Source organism: Podarcis erhardii (assembly GCF_964252035.2).
Source record: "Podarcis erhardii genome assembly, chromosome: 3".
Taxonomy (NCBI): domain Eukaryota; kingdom Metazoa; phylum Chordata; class Lepidosauria; order Squamata; family Lacertidae; genus Podarcis; species Podarcis erhardii.
In genome coordinates, this window is record NC_138507.1 from 43,394,818 (window position 1) to 43,416,591 (window position 21,774).

Here is a 21,774-nt window from a genome sequence, read left to right on the forward strand (position 1 = left end):
TCCTGAAGAAGAAGTGAGGATGAGCCCTTCTTCTTCTTTTTCAACCTGGGGGTCACACTCCCTTGTGGCTGACCTTGTGGCACGACAAAAGTGGGCAGGGCAAAGTTTGTGACTTTCCCCTTTTCTCTGCAAGCTTCCATGTTTGCTCTACCTCCTCTTTAAACTGTCTCTATCCTCCAGATGCCCCTTCATGGATCACTGCCTTGCCGTGGCGAAGGGGCTTGAATAACTCAGAGAAGCTATGAGCTATGCCGTGCAGGGCCATCCAAGATGGACAGGTCATAGTGGAGAGTTTTGACCAAATGTGATCCACCTGGAGCAGGAACCGGCAAGCCACTCCAGTATCCCTGCCAAGAAAACTCCATGGACAAAGACAACAGGCATATAAAAGTTATGACACTGGAAGATGAGCCCTTCAGGTCAGAAAGCGTCCAACATGCTACTGAGGAAGAGCGGAGGACAAGTACAAGTGGATTCAGAACTGATGAAGCGGCTGGGCCATAGCCGAAATGACACTCAGTTGCGGATATGCCTGGAAGCGAAAGGAAAGTCCAATGCTATAAAGAAAAATATTGCATAAGGAACCTGGAATGTAAGAACCATGAACCTTGGTAAGTTGGATGTGGTCAAAAATGAGATGGCAAGAATAAATATTGACATCCTGGGCATCAGTGAACTAAAATGGACGGGAATGAGCGAATTCAGTTCGGATGACCATCACATCTACTACCGTGGGCAAGAATCTCGTAAAAGAAATGGAGTGGCCCTCATAGTCAACAAAAGAGTGGCGATAGCTGTACTGTGATGCAATCTCAAAAATGATAGAATGATCTCGATACGAATCCAAGGCAGACCTTTTAACATCACAGTAATCCAAGTTTATGCACCAACCACTGGTGCTGAGGAAACTGAAATTGACCAATTCTATGAAGACTTACAACACCTTATAGAAATGACACTAAAGAAGGATGTTCTTCTCATTATAGGGGATTGGAATGCTAAAGTAGGGAGTCAAGAGATAAAAGGAACAACTGGCAAGTTTGGCCTTGGAGTTCAAAACGAAGCAGAGCAAAGGCTATGGAGAAAGCTAGAGAGTTCCAGAAAGACATCTACTTCTGCTTCATTGACTATGCAAAAGCCTTTGACTGTGTCAACCACAGCAAACTATGGCAAGTTCTTAAAGAAATGGGAGTGCCTGATCACCTCATCTGTCTCCTGAGAAATCTCTATGTGGGACAAGAAGCTACAGTTAGAACTGGATATGGAACAACTGATTGGTTCAAAATTGGGAAAGGAGTACGGCAAGGCTGTATATTGTCTCTCTGCTTATTTAACTTATATTCAGAATTCATCATGCGAAAGGCTGGGCTGGATGAATCCCAAGCCGGAATTAAGATCACCGGAAGAAATATCAACAACCTCAGATAAGCAGATGACACAACCTTGATGACAGAAAGTGAGGAGGAATTAAAGAACCTTGTAATGAGGGTGAAAGGGGAGAGCGCAAAATATGGTCTGAAGCTCAACATCAAAAAAACAAAGATCATGGCCACTGGGCCCATCACCTCCTGGCAAATAGAAGGGGAAGAAATGGAGGCAGTGAGAGATTTTACTTTTTTGGGCTCCATGATCACTGCAGATGGTGACAGCAGCCACGAAATTAAAAGACGCCTGCTCCTTGGGAGAAAGGCGATGGCAAACCTAGACAGCATCTTAAAAAGCAGAGACATCACCTTGCCAACAAAGGTCCGTATAGTAAAAGCCATGGTTTTCCCGGTAGTGATGTATGGAAGTGAGAGCTGGACCATAAAGAAGGCTGATCGCCGAAGAATTGATGCTTTTGAATTATGCTGCTGGAGGAGACTCTTGAGAGTCCCATGGACTGCAAGAAGATCAAACTTATCCATTCTTAAGGAAATCAGCCCTGAGTGCTCACTGGAAGGACAGATCCTGAAGCTGAGGCTCCAAGACTTTGGCCACCTCATGAGAAGAGAAGACTCCCTAGAAAAGACTCTGATGTTGGGAAAGATTGAGGGCACAAGAAGAAAGGGACGGCAGAGGACGAGATGGTTGGACAGTGTTCTCGAAGCTACAAACATGAGTTTGACCAAACTGCGGGAGGCAGTGGAAGACAGGAGTGCCTGGCGTGCTCTGGTCCATGGGGTCACAAAGAGTCGGACACGACTAAATGACTAAACAACATCATCCTCCAGATGAGGGACACGGGTGGCGCTGTGGGTTAAACCACAGAGCCTAGGACTTGCCTATCAGAAGGTCGGTGGTTCGAATCCCCGCGAGGCGGTGAGCTCCTGTTGTTTGGTTCCTGCTCCTGCCAACCTAGCAGTTTGAAAGCACGTCAAAGTGCAAGTAGATAAATAGGCACCGCTCCGGCGGGAAGGTAAACGGAGTTTCTGTGCGCTGCTCTGGTTCGCCAGAAGCGGCTTAAGTCATGCTGGCCACATGACCCGGAAGCTGTACGCCGGCTCCCTCGGCCAATAAAGCGAGATGAGCCCCACAACCCCAGGGTCGGTCACGACCGGACCTAATGGTCAGGGGTCCCTTTACCTTTATCCTCCAGATAGGAAGTGTTTTTTTCCAGTGTAAGAGCTGTGGTAACTTTCCCTTTGTGAGCCTTGCTGTATTAGTTGGCATTGATGATGCAGCTACTCAAAAGTGGCTTTCTATTTTTTTTTAAATAATATTTATTACTTTTAAATCTTACAAAAAAAAGAAGAAAAGAAGAAGAAAAGAAAAAAGAGAGAAAAGGCAAAAGAAATACAATACAATACAATATACAATGCACAACACAACATTAACACATTAAACTAAACATAAAAAAATTAAAAAACATACATCATACCGTTTCAATGCCCTATCTTTTATTCCCTCGTTTCATCAACTTCCTCTCACCTCCCTTTTTATATTCCACTTCTATTAATTATTTCAGCAATTCCTTTCCCTCTTTCTCTATTTTCTGTCATATAATTAACTTAACTTATTTTAACCTTATCTTCCATTAATACCATAATACTTATTTATACTTAACTCCTTATAACATTTCTACTAAAGCCATATAATTTCATTCCAACATTTTTCTAACACTCATTAATTTTACAATATTTCTATAAATAAACTTTAAACTTTTTCCAATCTTCTTCCACCGTCTCTTCTCCCTGGTCTCGGATTCTGCCAGTCCTTTCCGTCTATTCCATATGGTCCATCAACCTGGTGATCTTCTGTCCGAGGCTCTTAACTCTTTTCCAAGTCCCTTCTGCAGATCTTCTTCATATTTATACATGCACTTTACTTTGTCTTCTGTTGATCTTGTTCTTAATTTCCTTCCTTTGATGCTGAGGAGTAGATCTCGGGGAGGCTCCAACCTAGCAATATTTTTATTCTTTCTTGACAGGTCAGCCAAATCTCCGTAGTTAGCACTAAAGTCCAAAAGATGTTTCAGGACGTGTTTCAAAATCCCTCCAAGACTGAAAGTCCCCACAACTCCAATCTCCTCCTGGCCCAAGTCCAAATCCCAAAGGTCAGTACATCCCTGCATGAGGGACTCTATCCAACTTTCCTTCTCAAATCCAAGCAGGGTTCCAATCCTCAAAATCTGACTTTCTCTAAATTCAGTCATAGAAGGCAACAACTTATATTCATCAAATTGCCTCTGTAAGACTGGGACTCTCTCCACTTGTATTACTTTAGGTTCAACAACAACTTTCTCCCTTGCCTTCTCAACAATTTGCCATGTCAAAGTAGATTCCTGAAACAATTCCTGAATAGTTTCTGTATAGATGTTCACTTTTTGTCCCAAATCAGTCACTTTTTGTCCCAAATTGTCAATTTTGATAGTCATCACATCCGTCTTCTTATGAAGCTGTTCCAATGAGGCACTTATCTTGCATAATGTAATCACCAAGGCTTCTTCTGTCGACATTCTTACCAATCCAAGGTCAATCCCTGGTTCTCACAGTTTTTTATCTCTGCAGCTGGTAATCCCCCCAGCTCCACTCCTGTAACAGTTTCAAAGGCTCCCTCTAGAGGGAAACAATTTCTATTTGTATCAATCCTTTTAAACACAGTTCAAGCAACAAAATTAGTTTCAATTTTCGGTTACTTTTACTCCTTTTTAAACGCAGAAGGAAACAATGGAAACAATATATTTCTCTTATTTAGCTATCTGTCCACATACGTTTATTCACAGTCAATGAACTTTCCCAAAACGTCAGTCTTACTAGCAGCCCTTTTCCAGGTTCGAAGCAGTGGTAATTTATCTTTCTTCGCTCTCTCTCCTGCAGGCTTACACGATCCAAAATTTCCCCCCTCTTCTCCTGCTTCCAAGGGGGGGTTTAATGATTTTAACCGATGGAGGTTTAATCCTTTACAGAAGACTTTCCAAGACTTTAGCTTGCAGCCTCTTTGCTTCAGTCTATTTACAAAAGGGGAAGGCGGACTTCCTGTTTTAAACCTCCCCGTTTCGGTGCCAAATTAAGACGTTTAAAAATCCAATTTTCCGTTCTACTCACAGGTAGTTGTTTTAAGATCAAATTGTCCACAGGAAAAAGTCAGCGCTCTCCGACAACAGCTATGCGGCTTCACTCCGTGAAAGAAGCAGTCAATTCGAAGCACCGCGTCACTCATCCCATGTCGCTCCGGATCCCCGAAATCGGGTTTCCCCGCGAGTAGGGGAGGCGCAAAAGGTGCCAGCCGAATCCCACATTCACAGGCTTCTCCCACCTGTGATTTTTGGTGGGTCCCCGCCTTCGCCGTGGCAGCCAGACCCTAATTTCCATGAAGCAAATTCCTCCCGATCAGAGGAATTCAGCCATTGCTGGAGGCACCAACCCGGAAGTCTCAAAAGTGGCTTTCTAAATTTGGGTCTGTTAACCTGGCACAAGGGAAAGCTTTGTAAGAGAAAACTTGGGGATGGGGTGAGGGACTGCTACAGCAACACATAAAATTGCATTGCTGCTTGGAATGCATATGCTTCCACAAGGCTAGAAATTATTAGGAACCTACAAACTTGCTGAAGAATTGCTAAAGAGGAATCTTGAAATAACTCTTGTCTCACCCAGCTTCCTCATCCGCAGCCCACTTGCCTGCAACACACCTAATAGACAGTCCACTTATATATAAAAATGAGGCTAAAAATAAGATGAATGGGAAGAGCTTACATACCCTTCTCCACCAACTCTTGTTATTTTTAGACGAAAATCCACCGAATTCAGACTGGGTGGCTTCCATTTCAAAATGTCATCACATCGTCCCGGCTTGTATTTCTTTAAAAAAAAAAAAAAGAATAAAAATTAAAGGAACGTTGTTTTGTTTTTAAGCCAGCATTTGATAGCTTGTCAGATATTTCAGAATGGCCGTGTCTGTACTGTAACATCCGAAAATTCATGACTGGTGCTTTAACATGAAGCAGGAAGTAATCAGACCTACTAGAAGATGGCACCATGCTATATGGGATTTTACAAGCCTCTTCTGTAAAATATATGTTGCCCCTATGATTCTTCTTAATCTGCTAAGGGGGATATTTGGGGATCAGTGCACACAGTTGTCATGTGGTCCAAACGGTCAGATGTACTAAATGAATTAATGAAATGGCTGAGTTGCCCTCGCCTTGCCAAACCCATTAAGTTACTAAGCAAACCTGGTATGGCTAACGATGGATGTTTGTACCTTTAGCCTAAAGCTGGTTTGTTATAAATGTAACACAATATGCAATTCAGAAAGGTAACAGGATAATAAAACACACAAATTATATCTTCTAAAGATAAGAATCAGCTTTCATAACATTGTGATTATTTCAAACTTTTGCATAAATGTGTCAAAATAGGGATGGAAGTTTGAAATTCAACCAAGTCTAGAAAAAAACATTCATGTCATAAGGCAAGCTGAAATTGGGTGGGGAGAATCATTTTGCAAGCATTTTTGCCGTTTCAGGGAGGAGTCATGAAAGTGACTGGAATACTAAGCAGTGTATGCATAAAGTTAAAACTCAATTACAATTTCATAGGACACAATGTGAATTATTGCAGGAAGCCACAAGTCAGTGTTTCAACAGCTCTGGCTCTAGCAACAGCTTCCTCAGCAACACCCACAGCAGTTTTGACAACAACCACCACCTTCCTGCATGGGATCATGAATACACCTATAACCAAACACACCAAAATGTAGGTTAATGGAACAGAATACTCTTGGAGGAGCCACATGTGAACACAAAAAGAGCCCTGCTAAAGCAGACAAAAGGACTACCTAGCCCAGCATCCTGTTCTCCTAGTGGCAATCTATATGCATATGGGAAGCCTGAAAGCAGGAAATATGCACAACAATACTCTTCCTCATTTGTGCTCCCCAGCAACTGGTATTCAGTGACATATTGCCTCCAGTTCTGGAGTTGTCCACAGCTATCATGACTAGCAGCCACTGATAGCCATTCTCCATAAATTCAAACCAATTCAAAGTGTTTAAATAGCTCAGGATTGCAATACTTCTAGGACCGCCTCTTTCCATATGAACCTACCTGGACCTTCAGACCATCTTATGAGGCCCTTCTTTGTGTGCCTTCTCTTAGAGGTCTAGAGGGTGGCAACACATGAATGGGCCTTCTCTGCAGTGGCTCCCTGTCTGTGGAATGCTCTCCCCAGGGAAGTTCACCTGGCACCTTCATTATATACCTTTAGGCACCAGGCAAAAATGTTCCTTTGTAACTAGGTCTTTGGTTGATTTGATTGACACCCTATGCCCCTTTAAAATGTGGGGGTTTTAGGGGGGGTTATTAGGTTGTTTATATTTTGATTATGTCTTTTGTGGTTTTATATTTTGATTTTGTTCTGTGAACTGCCCTGAGACCAGTGGGTATAGGGTGGTATATATATTCAATAAATAATAATAACAATAATAAATTTGTCTAAAACCATTTTAAAGCCATCCAACTTGGTGGTCATTATGTCATCTTATAGAAGTGAGCTTCCTAGTTTAACTGTGAGCTAGTTATGTGAAGAAGATTAATGAAGTGGTTTCAGTTACTCAGTTTCTTTACTTTTTATGTATCACGTTTTATTCCCCATCTAAAAAAGAGTATCTGGAAAAGGTATGAAAAACAAGGAACTCAAATGAATGTCTACCTTAGAACAAAAAAATTATTTAGAAAAAAGATGGCTGGGATTGGGAGAGGGGAAATCATGATATAGGCTTGCATGATTATAGAAGTGGGAAACAGATAAAGAAACTTATCTACCTCTCTCATCATATTCAGACTCATTTCTCCCACGCAACAGAAGAAACTAAGGAAGTGAACCAGAGTTTTCATAAGCAAATCCCATTGGCTGCAATCTCAAGGTCTGCATGGTTCTCAAAGTAAATGTTATGCAAGCTGCTACTTATACTTCCTCTCCATACAAAATATGGAAATCTGTAGGTAGAATCTTGAAGCAGTATTTGGCAGAGCACGTTTATAGAGATTTGACTGCAGCTGTCATTCTGGGCATGTTCTTGGTGAGCGGCTGAAATAGTCACAGGTTTTTCTTGCATTGGGTAAAAGCCTATGAACCTCACCACCACTTTTGCATTAAAAAAATATCAATTAACAGGTTAATATAGTATGCTATGCATGGAACATGCTCACACCCCTAATTCTTTATAGCCCTCAGTACATCAACATGCCCCACCTCCAGCCAAGATGTTCAACAATTATGCAGAGTTTACTAACATGCGTTATATCCAATTATGTCCTTCCATGGATGGAAGGCTCTTCAATGCAGTGGAAGCTTCAATCAGCAGGACAGACAATGAGGCTACGCTGGCAATTCCATGCACCCCAGTCTTCACCAGAGTTGAGGGTTCCTTTGGAACAGCATAGAAGGTGGTGCAGGGGTCTGCTGGATCTACAACAGTCACTTCCCTCCCTATCTAACTGACATAAGTCTCTCTTGAATCATAGTACCTTATGTTAGTGGAGGGTCACCACTAGCTACAACCTAGTACGATCCAATGTATGACTTTATAGAAAAGCAGAGGGAATGTCATTTCCTTCCTACTGGTCTCTCTAGCCAACTAAAAAAAAGTGCCTGGTGTTGTTTGGGAATTCTAGGAAACAAAAAACATAGTGCAGTTTTGAAGTCAGTGTTGTTGTGAAAGGTTCTGTTCATCATCTTGATTCAAAATGGTGCTATACATAACCAAACATAGACAAAACCTGCTCCTTGATCTCAGAACCACCATGTAAATTTGGTTGTGATATCTTACTAGGTGTCCAAATGCATAGAGAAGAGACAGAGAGACAACCAACTTTCCAAAATATGTATCAGATGTGGTCATTTGTTCCTCCAGCAAACTAACAGCCAACACATTGTGATGTTCTTCTCTGGACTCCAACAGACATTCTTCTTCCTGAATTTAACTTGTTTGAGCATAGTCCTTTATTTCCATCTACTAAATATTGCCACCAACAAATGTCCATATATTTAAAGCTACGGTTTTCCCAGTAGTGATGTATGGAAGTGAGAGCTGGACCATAAAGAAGGCTGATCGCCGAAGAATTGATGCTTTTGAATTATGGTGCTGGAGGAGACTCTTGAGAGTCCCACGGACTGCAAGAAGATCAAACGGATCCATTCTTAAGGAAATCAGCCCTGAGTGCTCACTGGAAGGACAGATCGTGAAGCTGAGGCTCCAATCCTTTGGCCACCTCATGAGAAGAGAAGACTCCCTGGAAAAGACCCTGATGTTGGTAAAGATTAAGGGCACAAGGAGAACAGGACGACAGAGGACGAGATGGTTGGACAGTATTCTCGAAGCTACCAACTTGAATTTGACCAAACTGTGGGAGGAACCATGGAGTCACGAAGAGTCGGACACGATTAAACAGCAACAACAACAAATATTGCAAGTCACAATGTTTAAAGTCATTATTAAGAATGTATCCTAACAGGCACTACCGAATTTTCTGGCAAAAGCCTACCCAAACTCATTTACATGCAGTAGTTAAGTCTGCATTTTTGCCACCTGAACTACCATATTCCTCTGAGTCCTATTTAAACAGCTGTTAGGAGATTTTACATGCAACATGACATCAAGTAATTAAAACTGTTGCTTGAACATTATTACTGTAACATTACATTAGTTAACTTGTATGCCTGAGATTTCTAACCTTAAAAATTATTCAACTTATATAGTCCATGCAGAATTTCAGATAAAAAAAAGAAGTGTTCAACTTGACTGGGAGAAAGTGAAAGTTCTTATATTGGAGGCATGCTATCTCAGTGGAAGAAATCTGGGGCATTTTATAGGAGCTTATACAGAACTCTGGGTAAGGCTACCAGGATATGCTATCACCATTCCTGAATGAAAACATTGGTCAACAACAAATTTGTTGTCTGCGTTTTTTCAGATGATTTAGGACTAATCTGATGCGCTGAATCCAAAAATCACATTGGTTTTGCTCAATCAGGTCAAGTTTTTGAGCTATGGCCACATGTCGTTTTTTTTACGTTTTTGTTCACATGTAGGCTTGTGTGGAGCATTTTAGAAGAAGTTGGTGGGTGTAAAATGCCATGGCGAATAATTGTTTTGATTGGAAATGATTATTTTAATGACAAGAAGTTTTCAGGTCCGATAGTTCTGGGTGATTATGGGTGATTAAGTGGAACTGGAAGCGTGGAAGGTGTTTGTTCTGGTAGTGAAGAACTTTCTTGGCAACAATAAGGCCAGAAACTACGCAGAACTTGTCAACAACATGCTGACTGCTTTCAGAAACCTGGGCTGCAACATGAGTGTCAAGATGCACTACCTATTTTCACATATGGACTGGTTTTCTGAGAACCTGGGTTCAATGAGTGACGAGCAGGGGGAGAGATTCCATCAGGACATGAAAGAGATGGAGACCAGGTTTCAGGGTCGCTGGGACGCAGTCATGATGGCTGACTACTGTTGGACTCTGAAGAGAGACCTCCCTGCCGCTGAGCATTCCAGGAGTTCCAAGAAACGGAAGTTCAAGCCCTGAAGTTTGAAAAATGGTGAAGCAACATGCAATTTACGTGTACTTACCTTTATCAATGCCCACCATTCAGTTTACAGTAATCAATGTTTCTATCAGGTAATCAATATATGTTCTTGGAAAAACATTTTTTTCTCTTAAAAACATATTTAGGATGATATATGTTGACAAAAATCAGCTGATAATGCCACAAAAATGTAATTGATTTTGTCACAAGATCTGATTTTTTTCAAATCAACATAGCACAAAAACCTGACCTGATGGAGAGAAACGAATGCCATTTCCTGATTCGGCAGTGCAAAAATACCCTAAATCAGTTGTAGAAATCTAGACAACATTCAAAAAGTAAAAAATTGTTGCCCAGTGAAATTCACTTGTTGCTTCTTTGTGGATAAACTGTCTTCCACTTTCTTGAGCTTTCTGCTAAGGAGCTCTTAATAAGTTTCCAAGAACCCCCAGGATTCCTCAAAGCAAAGTTTGAAAACCACTAATTTAACAGGCCCATTTGCTTTTAAAACAAACAAAACCATCCAAAGCTGATACCTGAGTGATAAGAGACATTATAGAACACAGGTGTCGAACACAAGGCCCGTGGGCCGAATCTGGCCCGCCAGACCTCGTCATGTGGCCCGTGTAGCCGCCGCCGGCCGCCAGCCTTCACCTTTTCTTCTCACTTTTTTTTCTCGCTACTGCCTCTCTTTTGAGTGCTGCCCATGTGATTTTTAATACCGGCTCGCCAGTCTCCGCCCATGGGGGCCTCTTCGGACCAATGAGCGCCTGGGGCTCCGGGGCCGCGGCTCCGCTCCAGCAGTAGGAGAGAGGAGAGTGGAAGCGACGGAGCTGCTCCCCGGGACTTCCATCCGCTTGTGCCGAGCTCCTCGACCAGCAGCTCCAGAGTCCTGCTGCGGCTCGGAGGGAATTGAAATGCGGGTGGGTGGGAAAGGGGTTGCAGGAGGACCGACCCTGGGGGCAGTGCGCGACCCAGCCCTGGTTTGCTTACTATGGGGCGGGTGGGAAAAGGGTAGGAGAGGGATGGCTGCGCCCTTGGAGCATTTCTGGCCCTGCGGGAGGAGCCATGGAGCGGCCGGTGGATGGACGTGTGGCGGGACGTGGGAGAGGCCAAGAGGGGACTTCTACCGTGGATGCTTCAGTGGAGATTGCTGCATCGCAGGGGGGTTGGACTAAAGGACCTTTGGGGGGTCCCGTCTGACTACAATTCTGTGGTTCTCCTCGCTGAGGAAGTGCGGCAGGGTCGGGAAGAGGGCGCAGTGCCCGAGAGAGAGGGGAGGGAAAGAAAGAGAGAGAGAGAGAGAGAGAGAAGAAAGAAAGAAAGAAAGAAAGAAAGAAAGAAAGAAAGAAAGAAAGAAAGAAAGAAAGAAAGAGCCTTCAATCACTTTAAGGGGGGGGGGACGTCTGGAGGAGCCAGGAAGTGAGAGACTTGCTCACCCTAAAGAGCAGCGCACAGGCAATGGTGGTGATGGGTCTTGCTTGCCTTTTTACAAGCTTGGACGTGAGGGGTTTTTGCAGGTGGGTTGACACCAAAATATGAGGCAGAGCAGGTTGGCGTGGAGAGGAACAGAGACTTTAAAGCAGGTGATCTGGAGAAGAGAGCTGTGTGTCTACTGAGGGGTTGGGGGGTGAAGGATCCAAGGCAAGTTCAGGGTTGCCACTCCTTCTTTCCCTTCCCCTTGGCAAGAGGTGTAAGCAGAAATCCAGCAATCGAAGGAATAGGGAGAATGGCACCCTGCTGGATTTTGTGCTGTTAAAAGGGTGCAGAGTAGGCGCCAAGGAAAAGGTGGCAACCTTTGGGAAGTGGACTGGGGGGAGCACAGGAAAAAAGGGATGGTTGGGGGGAAGGGTGCCTGTGGGAGTAGAATAGAGGACTGCTCACTCGCTCTTTTAAAAACCGGGATGGGGGGCAAAATCTATGGGACGAAGAGAAGTTATGAGGGGCTGGTAGAGAATTGCACCTGAGGTTGGATTCTGGGGGCGGGGGGTATGGAGAAACCGGAGCAAAAAACTGGGAGAAGATGGTGTGGGGGATGCTGTGTGGGTTGCAGAGAGAGATAATTGGGAGTGTTGGTGGGGGGAATTGAAGGGAGCTCAGGGGAGAGGCTGAATGGCAGCAAAGTGATGTAGGCAGAGTGTGAGTGAATGAGACATTAACAAAGCAAGGAGGGTCTTGTATTTGTGGATGAGTAAAACGGCTGACAAACGTGTGTGAAAAGCCGAATGCCCTGGGAGGAATGGAGACAAAGAAAAGCTGAGCTTCTGTTAATGAAACGCAGCAAATTAGCAACAGTTAAAATCGTGGTTGTGTAACTATTGTCCCTAAAATATCACAAAACACGTTCAAACAATCAAGCTGTGCGATCAAGTTATTAAAGTGACTTCATCTCAAGCATCAAAGTTTATTTTCACGTTGTTTTAAATTATTTTTAAATGGCCATTCATGCAAATTGTCAGAATGGAGGAATGGGCACTTTCCCCTAAGGTAATTAGTAGGTGGGTAGCGGTTTTTAGATTGGGACCACAATAAGGCAAAGGTTAAAGCCCCTCTACTTATCCCAATCTGGGACCCTGAGACTGCTATTTGCTAGGGGGCAGAATCACGCATTCCCTCCATACCTAAAATTTACTGTTAAAAAGCCATCCATGCAATTTCAGTTCCCCAATCCTCCTATATGCTTTTCCTATGCTAGCAACTGCACTGCCAGACATAACTTCATGTCAGTCTCATAGCTACCTGCAGGTTCTTTTATGGCTTATCCATGTCTATGATATCAATGTCCTGCTTAAAAAAAAAAAAAAAAAAATCTCACACACTACACATCAATGTGAATTTTACTGATATAAAAGTATCCCTGGTGAAGGTAAAATTGTGTTGGAAACCCTACAGTATGCTATAGCAGGGTCAGCCAGGATAGTGTCCTCCAGAGGTTCTTGGACTACTGTGCCCATAATCCCTGACCAATAACCATTCGGACAGGGGGTGATGGGCGCTGTCACCCAACCACACCTGGAGATCGCGACATTGACAGCTCCTGAATGACCACAGGCTTTAACAAGAGAGCACAAACAATGTCTGCTGCCAAAAGGTCCAGTGCCAGGGGCCTTCAACCACTATGAGATTGGTGGGGATCCTTCCCTAGAGATCTTCTGCTTTAGTTTTACCTTAATATAAGCTTTTTGCCCCAAAATTTTAGATCCTTTGTGGATCATTCCCTTGACCCATGGCTTCTAAAGAAAATTGCGTGTTTACTTTTCCTTATCTCCAGCTTCCCTGGAACTTATCCTAAAATAGCCAAAATTTTATTACATAAACAGAGTTATGACGGAAAAACAACATGTTAAAAGGTGTTTTTTCCAACTGAGAACTCTCCATTGCACCAGCAATCAAGGCCAGCCTTGAAACTAGCTTTAGCTTGGGTTCTAGAAGTCTGGGCAAAAGAAACCAGCCAAATATGGGCCCCACACTTTCCTTTTCTTCTTCCAAATAAAGGCCCAAAGAGGTATTGATTTGGTGGTAACCACTTACCTCCAATGATGTTAGAACCCTGCTGACTTCTGCAATGCGTTTCCATATATCTCCATCTAAGATAAAGCATATTAAAGCTTTATACCTCTGGAAATATTTTTTTAGATTGGAAGAAGAATTCCACAACTAGAATAGCACTCCTGGGATTTGGAAATCCAGGAGATTAATCAAATCATTTAGGCTGAAAAAATGTTTTGGACAAGCATTTTCTCTGCTTTATTATCTAAACAAAAATTTGCCCATACACCTACACTTATGACAGCTAGTCTTAATCAGTAGCAATCTGCCTTGGATTGCCATTGTCCTTACCCTTAACTGTCCATGAGAGGAGAGAGGGAAATCACACACAAGATAAATTACTTCCTCTCAAAGGCTGAGCCATTACCATGATTACCTAATTTGCCCAACCTTCCAGAAAGACAAAAGCCAAACCTTCCATTCATTAGTCTCACTTGGTCAAGTCCCTTTGGCAAACAGCTTCTGGAGGGTGAAGATCCCCAGTATTATCTCCATCTGCATTAAATGTACTTAGGCATTCAGCTGCAGATACCACAAATGAAATAAATTCTCACAATTTAACAATAGTGCTGTCTACTGCTATGCATTCCATCCATTCCCTAACTCCATGCTTCTAAACACAGGGTGAAGTAAGTCCCTACACTTATGCACTTGGATCATTACAACCTGCAAATTTAGCATAGGAGACTATGGTTTATTTCCCTTCCTTGATTGTTTTGATTGCAAGAAACATAGTTAAATGGTGGTGCAGGGTAATGTTACTTTGCAAGGGACTGCCATCTTCCACACACTTATGTAGTAATAAGTCCTATTGAACCCAGTAAGACTTGCTTCCAAATTGCACAGGATTGCCCTGTAAATTATCTTTCAGCTCTGATGACCTTGGAGGTCGGCGGTTCAAATCCCCGTGATGGTTTGAGCTCCTGTTGCTCGGTCCCAGCTCCTGCCAACCTATCAGTTCAAAAGCATGCCCAAAAGTGCAAGTAGATTAATAGGTACCACTCTGGCAGGAAGGTAAACGGTGTTTCTGTGTGCTGCTCTGGTTCACCAGAAGCGGCTTAGTCAGACTGGCCACATGACCTGGAAAAAATGTCTGCAGACAAACACCGGTTCCCTCGGCCTGTAAAGCGAGATGAGTACCGCAACCCCAGAGTCCTCTGCGACTGGACTTAACTTTCAGGGGTCCTTTATCTTTACCTTTTTAAAACATTCATTTAGACTATAACTGCAAGAACAACATGCATATCTTAAAATGAAACGGTCAATTCAATAATTTCTATTGCCCTCCCATACCTTTCCCTCTGGCTTCTGGTAGGTAGCCATGTTGGTCTGACGCAGTCGAAATAAAATAATAATAATAATAAATGTCTAGTAGCACCTTATAGAGCAACTAAGTTTGTTCTGGTATAAGCTTCCATGTGCATGCACACTTCTCTGGCCTCACAGACACACCAGCACATTACAGGTTAGGGAGGTTAATCTGGAGGCCATTTGGGGGATCTCTCCGCAAGCCTGTGATTATATCTGTGAGATGGGATTCTGTAGAAAAAGATAATGCTAAAGCTGTTGAAACAGTCTCTTTGTTAAGCAGTGCTTTCTTTTCTGGGGGTACGCAGGGGTACGCATACCTCTAAACATTTTGTGAATCTAAGTTTGGCCTCACTGAGGGGCAGTATTTCAATATGAGTAGGAAAATGAGAGTACTCCTAAACATTTTTTAGGGAAAAAAGACTGTTGTTAAGTTAATGGCTCTAGTCATGTCTGTTAAGTATCTTTTTGCATAGCTAAAGAACTGCACTTGTGTGACCATAGAAACTAAAGAGCTGGAGCTCTTTCAAGAAAGTGGGTTGAGGGAGGGAGGCCTTTCCCTGGCTGGAGGTTATATCATTCAGAGTGTTGAAGCTGTACAAAGCAGCAAGAAATTCTGAACTGGGCAGGGAAGAGACAGTAGAGGCTTGACATGCTTTCTGAACTGAATCCAAAGCTATGGGCTTGGGGGTGGGGTCCTATAAAATTAATGGGGAGTGAGATCTGTTAGAATGTTAAAGCCAAAGACCTTCCATCCTATGCTAAGCCTTTATATGTGTATAAATAAAATCATATAGCATGAAGATACAAGGATCTGAAGTGATCTTCAGTGTAAGAAAATGAAAAATTATGTATGTAGTGGCACCCCCTGAAATCTCTTACACTGCTCAGAGATTAGGGTGCACACAATTTTATATATATACATTTCGGAGATACAAGGTCTAAAAAATTTCAATTTAGTTTTGTAGTTCTTAATGAAAGGGATCACAAATATATGAATGTGCATTTTGCATCTCTCTTCGTCATATAAAGGAAGGAGGTACGCATTATTTACTGGGATCTTTTAGGAAGTTTACTATGTGTCACAGAGAGTGAAGTGATATATTTTAATGTTTCTCTCTGTGAAAAAATGCTTCTGCTTGTGGCATATAGGGAAGCTAGTGGGTCTAGAGCAGGCATGGCAAAACTCGGCCCTCCAGCTGTTTTTGGACTACAACTTCCATCATCCCTAGCTAACAGGACCACTGGTCAGGGATGATTGGAACTGTAGTTCAAAAACAGCTGGAGAGCCAAGTTTGGCAATGCCTGGTCTAGAGACTTATGCATTGTAATCCTCATGGTAGATCGAGTCTGTACCGTTTAGAATGTCAGACAGAGAAAAATGAACACATCTGATTTTAAAATAATGTCTATTGTTCCAGTAATTGCACAAAGCATGATTGAATTTCATCAGTTAGAGAGGATTATGCACCTTTATGTAAAAGGTTTTATTGGGTTTGCAGGGACTCCAAACAACAATGGCAGGCAAATAATATTTAGAAAATTACAGTAGCTATTACAGCTTGGACTTGCAACGAAATATTGTCGTCTACAGTGCTTCTGTTCAGACTTCCAACCACTCCATTACAGTGCCTGTAATGGTCAGTCAGCATTCCATGCCCCCTTGAGCCCACCTAGTCCTCCATATGCTTTTTTGGGCTCCCCAGCACTACCTTCAAGGTTATGTGTCTAAATATCTTCTGTACTTCTGCAAAGCCTAGAGGTCCCCTCCCCAACCTGCTGATATCAGCCTCCTCTGTGTTGATGGCGCTGACCGGCTACGTAAGAAGTGACACACAGAGAACTGAGTGCACTATTCACGTATATACTAGACTTGTCAATACTTTGAGATATTTCAATTGTTCCTTAGTCTTCAGGCAAAAAGCATGTGATCAACACATTTTTATTGTACATTATATTTGTAATTACAGCGGTTAAATGTCTGCTTCTTACGTGCCATAATTTAAACTCAGAGCTCAGGCCTCATTAAACATCTCATTTCAAAAGCCTACTAATAGCTTTTCTTGATATTCCACTGAGCATGACAAAAACATGACAAATTTTTCTCCATAGCTACCTTCATTTAAATATTATAATTAATCCCATTATTTATTTGATATGATAGGAGAGGGGTTTTTTTGTTTTTTGTTTAATTGTCGCAGTCTAAACTCTGTTGTAGCATTCCAATAACACCTGTACTAGTTGGTAGTAAGAATCGAGACCACAGATAATTAAATATTTATTTATACTTTTGGCTTTGATAACAATCTGACAGGTTTTGGCAATAAGTTAGTAATGAATATGTGAAATATGGAGTGGATGGGAAACTGTATGTAAAGTAAGAAGATATTCTTTATTCTATTATGTTAGATAAAAAAAATTCTTTCTTTTGGTTGATTTGTTTTATATTTTTGTATTAATGGATGATGAAGAATGTTTCTTTTGTTTATTTCAATTAATCAAATAAAATTATATATATATATAAAGGAGAATTCACAGCTGAAAACCTTCAGACTTAAAGCAGCTACAAAAATTATCAGTGTTCATTTTCTTAAGCTTCATGGTTTAGCAAGTGGTCCTCTATCCCATATGATCATTAAGACAAATGGCAGTAGGAACCGGAAGAAACTGTTCAGTAAGAGAAAGGCTATAAAACAAGATGAGTGCCACCTTAATTCCAATGGCTAGTATGATAGTCCTGCTGCTTTGAGACAAATGAAATAACCAGCAGGTAGGGTAAATGTGTTAGTATCATTAAAAACGGAGTAATTAAACTCCATTCTAATTTGATTTTCCAGTTTGCCAAGCACTCTTTCCCTGAGTTATGAATAAGGTTAAGATCCAACAATCCTGTGCAATGCTTCCTCATTTGGTCATTAATTGCATTAGTTAATCCCCAAAGATGAGGTGGGGAGATAAAGTTAAGAAGTTATGTTTGGGTTATAGAGTTGGTTAAAGTACATAACACGCTGAACCCTAGTAGCTAAAACCACTAGTGGAAAATGGCTGCATGATCTACTGCCACCACAGAGTGCAAGTTCAGTCATCGACATAGTCTTCATCTTTCTGAAATATCAGCCTGCACACATATGCAGGGCTCTGTAGACTATCCTGCACGGCTGCCTGTGTGCTCGGTTGCACAGCTACAGCTATGAATGCTGCCACTTTATCTCATTGTAAAAATGAGTAATAAGTATTTTCAAGTTCACCACCTTCAGCATTAAGAAAGCCTTAAGAAAATGGCTCTGTGCGTTAGTTTGCCTTAAAGGTGACTTTTTCAAGCCAGTATCATTTGACTGATATTTTACTTCTTTACTGTATTAAAACTCTAACCATGTATGTGTTTCAATAGCAGCATCTGAGTACAGTCGTGAAATACAAATTAGTCATTCCAGCCCCATTAAACACAAAACCGCTCTAGGACCATCTCAAGTGATCTGAAAGCATACAAAATACAAAAAACGACTCAACTGACAATGGCTTTGATGCAGAGATCAGAGCCACAGCCCACCAATTAGAAACCACTGTATTTCCAGCACGTGTCCCTGGTTCAGAAAAGGGCAAGCTATTAAATCTGTATACTTTGTCCTTTTGGTTGCACTATTCTCACCCAAATCACAGGAGGTGTTATTATATCTACCATTCCTTCTGCACCTCCACTTTGAACAACAATTTATGGAAAGGAGAATAAGTGATGGATTGGTTGCAGGTCCTCCAAAATACTCATTTGAATCATCTGGCTTTCCTCCTCAATGTATGTCATCCTTGTGCCAATCTTCTTTAGTTAGTCAGTAGTCTAACACTGTATAGTACTGGCAGAGTGATGCCACAGACAAAAATGGCAAGGCATCACCTTCAGGTAAAGAATAAAAGGCTCCCCACCTTTAATTACTTTTACTCAAGTAATAAGGAGATTGTCTTTTAGTCACTGCAGTCCATTCCTAATTTGAGTACAAAAGCATCAGACTGATTACTGGACTACCTTATTTATATATTATAAAAATATTAATAAAAACAAGACCTACGTAAACAATAATAATTGAGCACTGTGTGCTTCTCTCTTATGAAGAGCCCAAATTACGGTTAGATTTGCAGAAAACAAGGGACAAGCTGTTTTAATCACCAGAGGACCTTGTCCCCTGATAGCTTCATATTCTTAAAGCACTGTACAACTTAAATTCAGATAATCTCACAGCGGAAACAAAACCATCCTTTCAAAAAGCATATTCTGGTGTATAATTATGCAATGATGAGTTTTAATTACATTAAATTCATATGCTGAGTTCTAGATTAAAATTGCAAAGGGTAAATTTAACCTTGGTTAATTCCACAGGAATAAATTGGTCTACAACAGGCAAAGAGTTAATATAGAGGGGAACACATGTAACATCCCACTTACACTGTTAAATCATTACATTCAGGAAGATACGGCAGCAAGATTTCTCTATAAACCGGGGGGATCTATCTACTATAGTTCAGTGCTTGGAGCCTAAGATCAAAAAAAGCTCATCTTCATTTAGTGACATTCATACACTTTTAGGGTAATACAAGCAACAACAAAAAAGGTCACTGCTATTTATGGGTTTGCAGTCTAAATTTTAAAGTGAAGACAGAAAAAGGTGTGAGGGGAAGGGTAATAAGGGAAGGATGAGAGGAAATGCAATTCAATGTAATTAAGTTTCATTTCAGTGAGGGGATGTGGGACACAAAGTTAGCGGCCAACGGCTTTGCAGTAAAGGGTTGTTTTTTTAAAAAAAAGGGAATGGAGGACGTAATACACAGAAGGAAGCTTTGGGGGCAAGGACCAAAAAAACGAGAATTGGTAGAATTGTTTAAGAAATAAGATATGGAGCAGCTGAGGGCAGAATATCTGACTGAGCAAAGGCCTCAAATATAGCTTTATATTCAGCATACCAGATTAAATTGTCCAGCGGCATCTGACAAAGAGAACTGAAGCTCAAACCAGCTGTTTCATGATTCCATCTCAAGGTCTACCTCTATGACAACAAAAATCTAACAAAGCAGTTCTCAACCTTCCCTCTTCCCACACACCACGGATCATTTGAGAATGGCTGGGGGTCTTCGTAGATCACTTAATGATTTTTGTTTTAGGAATCAAAGCACATGCCTTACTAATGCAGTGAAATCATTTATCATGTGTAGGTTTCAGATATGAAAATCATGTACAGTGGTACCTCTGGATGCGAATGGGATCCGTTCCGGAGCCCCGTCCGCATCCTGAAGCCAACGCAACCAGCGTGCGCATGTCGCGATTCGTCACTTCCGCGCATGCACGTGATGTCATTTTGAGTGTCTGCGCATGCATGAGCGGCGAAACCCGGAAGTAACGCGCAACCCGAAAATGCTTAACCCGAAGCTACTTCAACCTGAGGTATGACTGTATAAACTAACCCTTGGAGCCACCCTGCGGCTAGAGAGTAAAAGGGAGAGAGAAGTCCTAGTACTCCAAGCAAGACAGAGAGGTTAAAACAGGCATAGGCAAACGTGGCCCTCCAGATGTTTGGGGACTACAATTCCCATCATCCCTGACCACTGGTCCTGTTAGCTAGGGATCGTGGGAGTTGTAGTCCCAAAACATCTGGAGGGCCAAGTTTGCCTATGCCTGGGTTAAAAGCTCTTTCTTGCCTTGGGTAACCCAAGTGGACCTGAAGCAAAAAAGAGATTTTAAGCTCCTGCTTTGCTTGCTAGGCAAGGCTCTCTCGGCACATCAGCTCTGGAATCCTAAGGCTGATTTGTATGCCCAGAGCTGGCATACTGAGCAGGCCTTGCCCTGCAAGCAAGGTGTATCCCAATCATACCTGGTGCAAAAAGGGCTTTTGAGCTCTCCTCATTGTTTGGATTTAACTTGTGCAATTTTAACCAGCCTGCTTTCAACCTTGTATGGTTGAAATTGTGCAAGTTAAATGTAAGATGAGATCATACTATATTTCACAACCATAGTCTTGCCTTTCTAGAGCACCAGACGTGCCTGCTTCTGTGATCAAAGTGTTCTATAACCTTTTCATGGACCACCTGAATGGAGTTCACAGACCACAGTTTAAGAACCTCTCTAAGACATTCTATGGATGCTTTTCTTCTGTTTCTTTCCTTTTAATGTGTGTTCCTCTGAGGGATGCTTTAAATGTAACTTTTACCAAGTAGCAGAATAATCAGCACCTGCCATGCTATAAAAAGATCAATTGCTGTGAGTGAAGTTGAATTAAAACTGCTGTGTAAGGTGGATGGCTGGGTCAAAATGGGCCTATTCTGTGAATTAAAATGTTGGCTATTGTCTGTATTCCAAATTATTCTGCCCTCTCTCTTTGATGTATACCAAATGATTTTCAAGTTTAATTTCCTTTTGCCTTCCCCTTGCTCTGAGCAACCCTGTCAGACTCCAGTGAGTGTGCAATATGGGATAATTATGCTAACAAGATCTGTAAAATGTAATTACCTTTTCCCAGGACAACCTCTGTACTGACGTTCTAATAATGTACACTTACATAAAACTTAAAATGCAGCTGGAAGCTTTTAAACATAAGGGGCTGAGAAGTAATTCCAAATCAAGAAAAAAGGCATCTCCAGTGTGACTCATGGCAGTAAAAGTTTACATTTTTGTTAATGCTCAAATGACCACTTGACAGAAATCCTGCTAACAATCACTGTGAGCAAACTGTGAGCAAAACAGATATTTGAAAATGATCTGCATGCCTGTATAAGATAGGAACACCCCCCCCCTTTGTTATCTGTTTTCATACACAGAAGAAATTGGTTTAGTTAAAAAGTCTTACTTTTCTTTTGCTACACCTGAATCTAGGTTAATAGTAGTAATAATTTATTATTTGTACCCCAGCCACTCTGGACAGCTTCC

General features: G+C 41.8%; 2 protein-coding genes across 4 annotated transcripts in view; one reads left to right on the forward strand and one right to left on the reverse strand.

Moving 5' to 3' along the window:
• The window catches only part of PM20D2 (peptidase M20 domain containing 2), a 617,107-nt gene that overhangs the window by 456,843 nt on the left and 138,490 nt on the right, over positions 1–21,774 (forward strand). The gene's annotated exons all lie outside the window — the stretch shown is intronic.
• Positions 1–21,774, reverse strand: part of RNGTT (RNA guanylyltransferase and 5'-phosphatase) — a 122,804-nt gene that overhangs the window by 22,417 nt on the left and 78,613 nt on the right. For all 3 annotated transcript variants that reach the window (XM_081857136.1, XM_081857137.1, XM_081857135.1), the window contains one exon: positions 5,179–5,279. In XM_081857136.1, coding sequence (XP_081713262.1) covers positions 5,179–5,279 — 101 coding nt within the window. The remainder of the gene's footprint in view (positions 1–5,178; positions 5,280–21,774) is intronic.